At 57.6% G+C, this 11,601-nt stretch overlaps 6 protein-coding genes across 6 annotated transcripts; 5 read left to right on the top strand and 1 right to left on the bottom strand.

Moving 5' to 3' along the window:
- Nucleotides 1–486: 486 nt before the first annotated feature.
- Nucleotides 487–1,299, top strand: TRAVEDRAFT_31659 (uncharacterized protein). The gene is made up of 2 exons (XM_008045206.1): nucleotides 487–1,035; nucleotides 1,097–1,299. Exon 1 carries the CDS (start codon nucleotides 542–544, stop codon nucleotides 857–859), a length of 318 nt encoding a protein of 105 aa, XP_008043397.1. The 5' UTR covers nucleotides 487–541; the 3' UTR covers nucleotides 860–1,035; nucleotides 1,097–1,299.
- Nucleotides 1,300–1,813: 514 nt separating this feature from the next.
- Nucleotides 1,814–2,890, top strand: TRAVEDRAFT_52696 (uncharacterized protein; the record flags this gene model as incomplete). Its single annotated transcript, XM_008045326.1, has 4 exons — nucleotides 1,814–1,858; nucleotides 1,937–2,243; nucleotides 2,321–2,559; nucleotides 2,627–2,890. 4 exons carry the CDS (start codon nucleotides 1,814–1,816, stop codon nucleotides 2,888–2,890), a joined length of 855 nt encoding a protein of 284 aa, XP_008043517.1.
- Nucleotides 2,891–3,537: 647 nt separating this feature from the next.
- On the bottom strand, nucleotides 3,538–5,498 carry TRAVEDRAFT_133872 (Zn-dependent exopeptidase; the record flags this gene model as incomplete). The annotated part of the gene is made up of 9 exons (XM_008045672.1): nucleotides 3,538–3,591; nucleotides 3,654–3,696; nucleotides 3,761–3,894; nucleotides 3,961–4,147; nucleotides 4,208–4,414; nucleotides 4,471–4,712; nucleotides 4,770–5,054; nucleotides 5,117–5,345; nucleotides 5,401–5,498. 9 exons carry the CDS (start codon nucleotides 5,496–5,498, stop codon nucleotides 3,538–3,540), a joined length of 1,479 nt encoding a protein of 492 aa, XP_008043863.1.
- Nucleotides 5,499–6,503: 1,005 nt separating this feature from the next.
- On the top strand, nucleotides 6,504–7,504 carry TRAVEDRAFT_31658 (uncharacterized protein). Its single transcript, XM_008045205.1, has 5 exons — nucleotides 6,504–6,607; nucleotides 6,670–6,742; nucleotides 6,812–6,864; nucleotides 6,918–7,006; nucleotides 7,067–7,504. The coding sequence occupies exons 1-5, from the start codon at nucleotides 6,516–6,518 to the stop codon at nucleotides 7,444–7,446; spliced, it is 687 nt and encodes a 228-aa protein (XP_008043396.1). The 5' UTR covers nucleotides 6,504–6,515; the 3' UTR covers nucleotides 7,447–7,504.
- A 376-nt stretch (nucleotides 7,505–7,880) lies between these two features.
- On the top strand, nucleotides 7,881–10,206 carry TRAVEDRAFT_74836 (class II aaRS and biotin synthetase; the record flags this gene model as incomplete). Its single annotated transcript, XM_008045671.1, has 4 exons — nucleotides 7,881–9,112; nucleotides 9,168–9,535; nucleotides 9,601–9,802; nucleotides 9,858–10,206. The coding sequence occupies 4 exons, from the start codon at nucleotides 7,881–7,883 to the stop codon at nucleotides 10,060–10,062; spliced, it is 2,007 nt and encodes a 668-aa protein (XP_008043862.1). The 3' UTR covers nucleotides 10,063–10,206.
- A 376-nt stretch (nucleotides 10,207–10,582) lies between these two features.
- On the top strand, nucleotides 10,583–11,267 carry TRAVEDRAFT_134182 (uncharacterized protein; the record flags this gene model as incomplete). Its single annotated transcript, XM_008045670.1, has 2 exons — nucleotides 10,583–10,872; nucleotides 10,922–11,267. Coding segments are annotated over 2 exons (636 nt in total), but the record flags the coding sequence as incomplete, so codon positions are not given.
- Nucleotides 11,268–11,601: the final 334 nt, after the last annotated feature.

Genomic DNA, 11,601 nt, shown 5'->3' with positions numbered 1-11,601 from the left:
TGATGCTGTGTATGCAGCTATGCATGACCGTTCCAAGACCTACACATCTACTGAGCACAGTAAGGCGATCGGCCCTGGTCCCGGCGAGCAAACAGGACTTCTATCTTCCGCGCAGCTTGGCTAACGACACGGACGCTGTCGCCGTTCCATCGCCGAATTGCCCTGCCGAATGTGCGATCAAACCTGCCTATGCCTGGTGAGTCCCATGCATGGTGAGTACGTGACTCGGAGATCCTTGTATGCGTATGATTTTCCTTCACACTCACCTGCCTACATGCGACGCGTCCGTACAATTCGAACTGTCAATAATCTGGATGCTTACCAGTTTCAAAGTCTGCTAGATCCGAGTCGCTCGGCCTAGTAAGTGATATCCAGCTCGTGTACCTCGACAGGAGGGAAGATGGGTTGGTGTGATCGTCCACTGCGGGGAGACAAAGAAGACGGAGGTGTCATGGAAAGCACGGAAAACAGATCACATCTACGGGTATCATACACCATCAATACAGCAGCATATACAAGCACTCACGTATCGTTTCTGCTTATGGCTTCCCACCACCCCTCCTCTTCCCCCTACGATTTGCAAATCCCTTCGACTCCCCACTCTGATCCCGCCCCCTGGGCGACTTCTGTCCCGTTGTTTCAGCGCTTGGGGGACCCTTTGGCTCCCGCGCAATCGGTACTGCAGCTGGGGTCGCCGCTCGATCGCCCTTCGCTTTGGGAGAGGTCTGAGCACGGATGCCCGGCACAGATTCTGAGCTCTCGTCCACGCCGCCCTCCCCGAATATGCGCTCACGGGCGGCATGGTAAGCCGCCTCACGGGCCGCATACGAATGGGATGCACCTGTCTGGGTACCGGTGATCGAGGACCCAGGGGAAGATGTGCCGCTGGAGGAGGGCGTGATATGGGAGGTAGCGGATGGACGCTTCAGGATGCGGAGTACGGGCTGTATCGCAGCGGGAGGCGGGGAGAGCGTAGCTGCCGTGCTCGTGCTCGAACTTGCGATCACTACTTGGGGCATTGGTGCCCGCTTGTTCCTGTTCAAGTCTTAGTTTCGAAGCGCGGTAACATTGGTAGGAGGGATAGAACACCACTCACGCTTCTTCCCAAAGCCTCTGCGGGTCTTCGACGTCCGCCTGCGCTTCATCATCCTCATCGTCGTCCCAATCGTCTCGTACGTTCGTTACGGATGCATTCGGGAAACTTGAGCGCGACGTGGTCGTCTGGGGCGCGTTCATACAGCGTGCCCAAGGAGGAAGTGGGCACGGAGACGTACTGCGGGGCCGCCCCAGGAGTCCGAACCGGATGTCGGGGTACCCGTGCTAACAACCGACATTTCGTCCTGCACGTCGCAAGTTTTTTTTGGTGATTTCTCCTCAGTATGGTGTTGTATAAGTTGGTTATATGCGGAGTATGGCGAGAGAAGCGGAAATGTGTATGGAGGTGCTGGTTAACCGCGGATAGTGGTAAGCGCTTGCATAGTTATGGGCGCTAGTGTATGCCTTCGCTTCCTTCCTGCCAGTGCTGCCACGAGCGACGGCCGATGTGTGCGTATACCCTCGGCTTCGCTTTTATCTCCTCCACGAGCAGAAAAAATGTCGAAGAGATACGCCCACAATACTTCTCGACCCGCTGCCATCGTCCCAGCTGTTGCGCAAGCTTGTGGCAGTATCGGGTGCGACCATCATGCTTCAAAGTTCACCACCGAACAGGCTTGACTTGTATAACCCATGGCCGTCTCAACGCGATGTGCCTGACAATATAGATGAAAGCGACGGTAGCACATTGGCGTTGAACTGTACAGATGTTATACAAATGTTGGACGATGATGCTATCAGGGTCAGTCGAAGTGGGCCGTCGGTCAGTCAATCCGCCTCTTCCGTTCCTCGAGACTCTCGTGCTGACCTCATCATCATCACACTGCGTTCACGCCCACAGTGGAGAACAATCTTCAGACACGTCCCTGAGGTCGCACTCGCGTACGCGTTGCACGTCGGGGTGCGAGGGGTTCGCCCACGACGCCTGCCCGCGTTCACCTCTATGAAACTACGGGAAATCTACACCGGTCTTGGTCTGGCATCAATAGCCGAGGCGGCCGCAACGGACTACATGTCACAGGTTGCATCGGACGACGACCTTTCAGCTTGTGATGTAGCTGCGTATGCTTGGACCAGCCGGAAAGTGAATATGGCCGTAGGGGGAATCTCTGACGACAACATCTCATGGCTGAGGGCATGGCGCTTGGGTATGTGTGCTATCGGCCAACATCCTGCAGGCTGTGGGCCTGCAAAGTGATCGAACACTCATATCTATATGTGCCAGGCAATTACGACAACCGCGACCTCTTAGGGAAGCTCGCGTGGTGGCACAATCACATATGGTCCGACGAGACGACCTGGGTTTGGGCAGCCGCTCTGTGGTTCACATACTTTTACGACGAAGAGAACCCCGAAATCCGAAACGACCACAACATATATATCACCCATCTCGCAAACGTGCGCGGGGCCCATCTCTCGCGAACCTTGAGCCCGGTGAGCATGGCGAGCTTATTAGGCTTCCGAGTGAGTCTCTTCCTCGCCATATCCATGGTGCCCACACTGATTGTGTACGGTGTAAACCGCCGTGCAGCAATACGTGCACATTCCTCTTCTAGCCCTGGCTGCCTCCGCGCCGCTTGCCATATTCGCCCGCCGTACCGGGCGGCTCTTGCTCTACCTGCCCATCAACGCCTTACAGCGGCTTCTCTTCGGAGCTACGTTATACTGTGGAACGATGCAGCGGCACCAGCACGCTGGGCAGCTGACCGCCCTGAAAGAGAAGCATGCTATGGCGGCCGCGGTCAAAGCTGCGCTTGTGCGCCTCAAGCAAACACAGCCGATGCCTGGCTGTTAAGGCTTCCCACTCCGGAACACCCTAGGTTCAGTGAGTATTGCAGTCGCTGTTGTAAGCTAGGACGCGCCGGAGACTCGCGGAACATGCTGCTGACCGCTTTGCAGATACAGAGCACAGCGATACTTGCTTTGTCTACAACGTTGATGGCGTATCAGAGTTGTAACTCTATTGCTTGCTGTACCTCTAGCTTTCTAGCTCTCCACCCATTGCACCATCTTGCATCTTCCCTACCTGTTTAGATCGTCCCTGAGCCCGTCTCCTGATCATTGCTTTCCGTGCTGTTCGGCTCCTTCGTCACCTACTAGTCGCGCGCTCCCCGCTCTCCTACGCACATGTAGCATACATATCCACATACATAGCCAAGCCTCCTCTCTCCATTTGATAACACCCCTCCTCAACCAATACCCCACTCATCCAATACTCACTCAATCAATACCCCCAGTCACTACATATCTCGCGCTCTCGACGATTTCTCGCTCTGCATAATCTCTGTGATCTTCAATGATGCTTGCTCCTTTCACGCAACAATGACTGCACGCACTGACTGCGACATCTCAAAACATCCATGATTAAGCACATCACATCATCACCAACAACGCGCGCGTGTACAGTCGTCACTATCGTATCCGACCTGCACACGCACATCACTAGTTCTTGGCACTCGCGGCAACCTCGTACAAGTACACTCCCAACATCTTGCTCTGTAAGAAACAGGGAATGTGTCAGTGCCGAGCCTCGCAATACACCTCGGGAGGAGACGCACCCCTTCGATGAAGTTCGAGCGGTCGATCTTCTCGTTGGTAGAGCTGCACGCGCAAATGTCAGCCTCACGCTATCACGCCCAAAGGGGACCAGGAGCACGGCACTCACTGCGCGCCATCGTCGCCACGGCCCATGGGCAGCAGCACCACGCTGACGGAACCCGGCAGGTTGTTCGCGAAAGTAAGCGTCACTGGGATCGACCCGCCCTCTCGCGTCAGGTCCGGGGTGCGTTTGTATACCGCCTGCCAGTGTGCCACGTCGTCTCAGCTGCTGCTCACTGAACACGGGTACAGCAACAGACGGCCCACCTCAGTCGCGCGGATAGCGGCCTGGTAGTTCCAGTCATCCTTGGGGTGCTCGGTGACCCACCCTTCCGCCGCGTCGAGTGTCTCGAACTTGAGTTTGTTCTTCGTGTCGATCTTCGCGAACTCGCCCTCAACAAACTCCTGCACTGCCTTAGCGACCTCTTCCGAGGGCTGATACGGGCTCACGATCCTGCAGACAGGCGTGTGGTGTCAACCGACGACCCGAGCGAGAAAGGGGCGCATTGCGCACCTGATCGAGAACTTGGCAGTGACCTTCGCGGGGATCACGGTCTTGACGCCTGGCCCCGAGTACGCGCCCTCGATGCCGTGGAGCGAGAGCGAGGGGTAGCGCATGCGGCCCATGAGCAGCTCCGCCGGGTCGTCCGAGAGCCCGATGTCCGCACCGACGGCGTCGACCAGGTCCTGCTTGGTATAGTCCAAATTCTCGTACTCCTTCCTGCACAACATAATCTATCAGCCGTTGTCTTGTTCAAAGGAAAGAGGTGAATATACCTTTCCTCGTCGGTGGGCGCTGGGACCATGTTCTCGACCTCGTCGATCAGGATCTTGCCGCAGGGCGCGACGAGCTTGCTCATGAGGATCGCGAGGTCCGTCATTGGCTCGTGCACCATCCGCCCGAACATGCCCGAGTGCAGGTCTTCCTTGGGCCCGCAGACGGTCATCTGGAACGTGACGACACCGCGCAGCCCGTAGGTGACGCACGGCGTGCGCGCGTTCAGCCAGTAGTTGTCCGACTGTGCAGCCCTCGGTGAGCTAGCCCGTTCTGACTAATAGGGAGAAAAGGCACTCACGATGCACACACCAGACACGCCGTCGAAGTATCCATCTTTGCCCTTGGCCGCCTCCGCGGCTATAAACTCATCGAGGCCATCGCTACCGCTCTCCTCCATACCCTCGAAGCAGAAGCGGAGGTTCACGGGAAGCTCAAGCCCGAGCGCATGGTGCGCTTCGAGCACGTTGAGCCACCCGAGGACGGGGCCCTTGTCGTCCGTCGCGCCGCGGCCCGTCAGGCGTCCGGTGTCGTCGTTCTGGTCGAGTTTCCAAGGGTCAGTGTTCCACCCGTCGCTCTGCTCCGCCTGTGACCACAAGTGTCAGCGCCAACACACACGAGATGAGTGTAGGACACGGATGGACGCACAGGCTGCACATCGTAATGTCCGTACACCAGAACGGTCTTCTTTGCGGGATCTTCACCGACTCTGCCTAAAATGAGGGGCGGGAGGTGGAGCGACTCTTCGCCATCCCCCTGCCCGTCCTGGGGTCCTAGGTCCACGCACTGGGTAGAGACCCCAAGGTCCTCGAGCTGTTTTTTCAGCCAACAGCCCATGTTGGTGACACTGGGGCGGAGGGCGGGGTCCCCGCTTACGCTGGGCATTACAGATAGTCAGCGTTGTATCGAACACACACGCATACTTGACGGACCTGCGTATGGCGACAGCCTCCGCGAGCCGGTCGATGAACTGTTGCTGGTGGTCTTCAATGTACTGCGAGAACTCGGGGGGTACTTCTGCGTTAGACATAGTGGGCTTGTGTGGCAGAAAGGGTTTGGGATATGTGTGAAGTCGTGAATGAGCACGAGAGAATGCGAGAGGAGGCGCAGTATTGTGGGGAGGTGTTGGATGGCATGCTACTTGAAGACGGTGCTTATAAGCAGTTCTGGCAATCCGGTGCGTCGTGCACCGTGCTGGACGACTCCACCATGTGTTCGGGGCGCTGCATGCTCAAGTCCATCTTCGTGGCTCACCAGGGCATGTGATGAACGGGCGAGCCGCGGATGTGCGCCCCATTGCTTGAGGAAGAGATATTCTGTATTTTTTTGGGAGACCTGGTCCATTCATCTCGGCACAATGGGTATAGAACTGTGTTGCTCCGTCCGAAGTGCCCATGGGTTTGGTATTTTGGACGCTGTACCTGTTGGCAAACCCTGCGTTGTGGCGACGAACACATGGATGTTCGTACGTCACCATGCGAGCTGTCGCACTGTGAGCACGGTGTTGACGTAATTTTGGAGAGCATTGGACGTACGGCTTGGATAGCACACCATCCCAGACCGTTGAGTCCCTCTTTCGCTGGTAGTCGCCCCGGTGAAGGTGGCAACCGAGCCGATGGGGCTGTGAGGATGCGTTCATGATCTGGAAGCGCTCTTAAACATGTCAGGCCATCCCAGCAGACTTTTCTGCGCGGTACCTCTTGCGGGGAATGCGAGGGTTGAGCGCTGGGGAGGGGGGAGGGGGTGGAGCGTCCCAGAGCGCCTTGCCCTCGCGATTCACCTTGAAAATTTCCGACATTCAGCGATTATTTCTTGGGAGTGAGATGTTTAGCGTGGTGCTACGTTTCAGAAGGCATTCGCGGATATTGTTCGTTCAGATATCGCGGTTTGTCATGAAGGAACGAGTTTAGGAGACGCCCCAAGCGCGCCTGGAATGGGCGCTTAAGATTGCCTTCTCGTGATCGCGTTTGACGCGTCGCGCAGCCGCGCGGGCCCCACAGCACATCCAGGCTCTTGATCCCACACCACCACCTCCACCACCATCACGATGTACGACAACGAGCGCGAGGACGCTCAAGAGGATCTCCTCTCCGTTTACTTCGAGAAGAGCGCAACGGCCGTGCGCCATTCCTTCGGTCGGTGAGCATACGCTATCTGGGGCTCGCATGCGCATACAAGGTACTCATTCTTGGAGGGCATAGTTTTGAGAAGGACCTAGCGAGGCCAACAGTGCGCTATGTGCTCACCTCGTTTCAGCAACATCCAATACGTTCGGTAAGTCTGGCGGACGAGTATATTTGAAAGTTGTCCGGCTTACGCTAACCGCGTTTCGCGCGTCCTCAGACATACCTCACCACATACGCGGCGCTGAGTGCCTTGCCCTTACTCTCCTTCATGTGAGCACTTTCTACGCGTATGGATGCGTTTTGAATGACCTAGGTGTCCCCAGAGCAATCTCGATATTCGTGTGCTCTACTTTGGTGTTTCTCGCGCTGTGCGCTGCTCTCCTCGCAGGATCCGCCGTTGTTATCTTCTGTGGTACGTCCTTACTTCCTCGCTACTCTATAAACCCCATCCAACACGGCCCCATAACCCCAGGACTTTGGCTCGGATGCACACTCGCCTTCCTCGGCCTCCTCGCCATCCCACTCACCGCGGGTACGCTCCTGACGTATCTTTTCCTCCGCTTCGCCTTCATCGTTCGACAAGAAGGCTCCCCACGTACCGCGCTGTCGCAATGGGCCCAGGAGACGAAGGGTCAGTTCATCAGGAGGCCTCTCGGGGAGGACAACGTTGCTCAGCCCGGAGCGGAGAGTGCGCCGGAGCCGGTTACGCTGGTCGTTGGGTCCATCGTATTGGACGGTTCAACGCCGACGAGGGAAGATAAGAAGGCGGATTTTGTGCAGTCGGACGGCTTTTTGGCGGAAGAGGCTGTGAAGGTAGAGGGGTCGCCCCAAGTCACCCAAGGCTCCCTCTAATCGCTAGGGCTCCCGCTATCGTTGTATTCTATCATTCCCGCCCTTTCTTCATGTTCACGTTCACGTAGGTTCACGTCCGTGGATACATGCGCGCGCACCGGTTCACGGGTAAGAGTATATCGGGCATCGATCTGTGGCGATCACCAAAGGTGGGTTAAGCAGTCGGAACTCTAATTCTGGACCCCTTGGACTGCGACCACAAGGTCCTACAACGTCTTGTCCGCTTGTAGGTCATTATGTCCTCGGTTTCTCATCAGCATCCAGGCTACTGATCTCTGCGACATAGATTATTGGGAAAACGGCGATATTGAAAACTCGACACAATTCCCAGATTGATCAACATAAGCTGGATCACTCGACCCTCCGGCTTCCATTTGCACAAAATATATACCAGATCCCGCTTTTCGAGCTCGTTCTGTCAAGCATTCCACACGATGAACGTCCTCGTCTACTCCGGACCGGCCACCTCTCCGCCCTCACTTTCCCACACCCTCTCCACGCTTCGCGCCATCCTCCTCCCGCACTACGCTGTACAACCCGTGGCACCGCAGACACTCGCCGCACACCCCTGGGCCGCGACCTGCGCCCTGCTCGTCTTCCCCGCGTTCCTCCCCACGGCCACGTCTCCCGGTGCTGTGCCACCCCCTGCAGCCACGGCCGTGCAGAAATATGCCGAACGCGGCGGGAAGGTGCTCATCCTTGGGTCCGACGTGCGTGTGCACGAGAGCAGGGCGCGCGTATCGCTCGCGGCGGGCATCGAGAGTGTGACCCTCGCTGATACTGGCCTACTTACCCTCACCGACGGGGAGTCCAGGTTGAATTTCTCGGTCGGCGCGGCGAAGGGGAACACGCTGGACGCGGCCGGCGAGCCTGCTGCGCTCACCTTGCCCGACGGAACAACTGTTGGCCCATTGCTTCGCGTTCCAGGCGGGAAAGTAAACTTCACGGATGTGACGGGGACAGATGGCCTCTCGGTGCTTGCGCGCTACGGCTCTTTGGACGACGCGCGCACAGCGGCAGGTATCAAGACATGTATCGGGGACGGGGCAGTGGCCTTCTGGAGCACGCATCTGGAGTACTCCACGCGCGAAGAGATTGCGTCTTCTATCCTCACCAAATCCTCTGCGCTAACTCCGGACGAACTCGCGAAGGCCGAGGACGGACGGATCCGCGTCTTGCGCGACACACTCGCTGGGCTCGGGCTCACGCTTCCTGCCCAGGGAAGCGGTGTCGCACGGCCAACTGCGCAGGTCCTCACCGGCGCACCGTGGCGTCCTGCGATCGTATTGAGCGTCTTGAAAGAACTCGAGGTCCCAGATCTGCTGACGATCAGCGAGAAGGGATACGAGTTCAAAGACAGCAACGACACATTTATCATACATCCCGCCTCAGCTGCCGCGAATGTGTTCGGTGTCGATCAAGCCAAGCGCTATCCGAGCGAGGATTCGACAACGTGGAACCCGAAGCACATCGTAGTTTTCGAGGGTCGCGATCTTCCTGCACGCGAGCTCGTTCCGCGCTTCGATCTGGAGGCGTACTACGCGGCATTGGAGGACGCGCGGAAGAAGCAGGAATGCCCTTCGAGCTATACCGACGAGGGTTGGGGGATGGGCGAGGCCCTCCTCTATGGCGAGGTGGTGACAAGCACACAGACGATGCTCGATAAGTGCGTTCAACTCATTCTCTGCACGTAATTCGACAATACTTATGATACCTTACAGAAACTTGCGCCTTCTCTCCATGCTCCCAGTCCCCATCCTATCTCTCGCCTCCTCCCAGCTCACCGGCCGCGGCCGCGGCGGGAACGTATGGCTATCTCCTCCGGGCTGCCTGCAATTCTCGCTCCTCCTGCGCGCCCCGTTCTCTGCGTTACCCGCACAGAAGATCGTGTTCGTGCAGTACCTCTTCGCGCTCGCCGTCGCGGAGGCGTGCCGCGACCCGGCCGTCCTCGGCGCGGAGGGCGCGCGCGTCCGCATCAAGTGGCCAAATGACATCTACGCGGAGCTGCCAGGCTCGGGCGAGCAGCGCAAGATCGGCGGCATCCTGGTGAACACGAGCTTCGGTGGGGGCAAGGTTGAGCTAGTCGTCGGTGCGTCTCTGCCCGTACTGCTACCGTCTTGGCGCATTGCTTACCGTTGGATGGCATACGCGCAGGGTGTGGGCTAAACGTGCTGAACCCGCCGCCGATCTCGTCACTCGCCCAACTCCTGCCTCCGGGGTCAGAGCGACACCCCTCAATGGAACGCACACTTGCCGCGATCATGGCGCGCTTCGAGCACATGTGGACCGCGTTCGTCGCCGCGCGCGGCTCGTTCGCGCCCTTCATGGACCTCTACCTCGACCGCTGGCTGCACTCGTGCGTCTTCCGTCCTTACTGCCTTCAATTTGCTAACCCGAGTATACGTGTGCAGGGACCAGCTGGTGACGCTGACGACAGTGACGCCCCCGCGGAAGGTGCGCATCGTGGGCATCACGCCCGAGCATGGTCTGCTCCGCACGCTCCCGGAGCGCGATGGGTGGGGCGGCGGTGGGGGGCAGGGTGTGGAGTACATCGACCTACAGCCGGATGGGAACAGCTTTGATCTTATGGCGGGACTCATCAAGACGAAGACTTAGCCCCGTTTGAGAATCGGAACGAATACAATCGTCGCAGGGAAAAGGGTGCACATGAAGCTTGGAGGACGCAGTAGGCGTTGCAAGAGCAGTTAATACCTGTGATGTATACTAGTATCAAGAATAAGAGCAGATGAGTGAACACGGGAACCTGAGGCAAAGGGGCGAGGAGTCTCGAGTCAGTACTTGTTGGTTCGTCGGGATTGCGTACATGCTCCAGCCAGTGGAGTTACAATTCTACCCGCACTGCAACCATCGTAGTACGGTACCCTACTGTTCGTACGAAATTTGACGTCCTGGGGCCTGTACTCCGACGTTGCACCTTGGTTACACCTTGTCCCAGGTGGCCCGAGTCGGACTGCCCGGGAGTGAGACGCCGATATGTTATATAGAGGCCATTGATGACATAAGCAGCCAGCTGTGCCTCTCAATGTCGCTGAGTCGTCCGGCTCCCTGCCTCTTCCTCACTCTCGTCTCTTCTCTCCTACACTCTCTAAATCCCCATATTCCTATCTGTCTGGCAATGTCAACGACTCTCATTGAATATAGAGGCTCCACTGGCACCCCAGGGGACGCACAGATTTCCGAATACAACACGCTTCCTCGCGACCTCCGGCTCTCTGTGTTGGACCATGATGTTCTTACCACACTTTTGGAAGGGCTCCCTATACGAAGTTTGCGATCGCTCTCCAGCACCTCTTGGCACGTTAGACGGCTCTGTCTTCCGGTCCTTTTCAAACGGTGCCTTGTTGCCTCGGAGTGTCCACTTCAAGGCTATAGCTTCCTGCCGAAAGCATTGTGGCCCCACGTCAGGTACATAGGACACACACTCTCTCCGGAAAACTCTGACATGGTCATATAGACATTTGCGCCTGGCGGATAAGTGCCCAGACATGCCAGAGCACGAAGACCTGTACAGGGTGCCTTTTGAAGACCCAATACTTACGTTCGCCACCGATCCCCTTGTCTGTTGTCTCTACGACGGCCCTGTTTTGCCAAACGCCTTGTCCCATATGTCACGCTTGCATTCCATCTCTCTCGAGCTGAACTACCGGACCATCCACGGTATACCATGGCCGGTGCTGCAACACATCCTCTCTCTCCCTTCACTCCGAGAATTTACACTCAAATACCACCGCCTAGCTCCGAAGACACCTCCGGAGGAGATACACCTCGACTTTCCCGCTCAGTTGACGTCTTTCCGGTTCACGCTACACGACCGTCGCCCACGCAACACCCGCTTTCAGCTTAAGGAGAATGAAGAGCGCGCCGTAAACATTATCCTGGGCGGCGTACACAAGACGATGGAACAACTGGAGCTCGAGACGGAGTCCGCCCCCATTCACGCCATCTGCACGACCCTGGATTGGCCTAATCTCCGTGAGCTCCGGCTGCGCGGTTTACGCAGGGCCGTCGGGAACCCTCCACTGCCCATCATCGCCATGTTCGAGCATATGACCCGGCTACGCGTGCTCGATCTCAAGTTGGCTCAGCCCGCGGGCACTCCGGCGCAGGCCGTCTGGCCTGCAAACTACCAGACGA

This window comes from Trametes versicolor (assembly GCF_000271585.1).
Source record: "Trametes versicolor FP-101664 SS1 unplaced genomic scaffold TRAVEscaffold_12, whole genome shotgun sequence".
NCBI classification, from domain to species: Eukaryota; Fungi; Basidiomycota; class Agaricomycetes; order Polyporales; family Polyporaceae; genus Trametes; species Trametes versicolor.
Note: the sequence above shows the minus strand (reverse complement) of the source record. Positions and strands in the feature narration are given on the sequence as shown.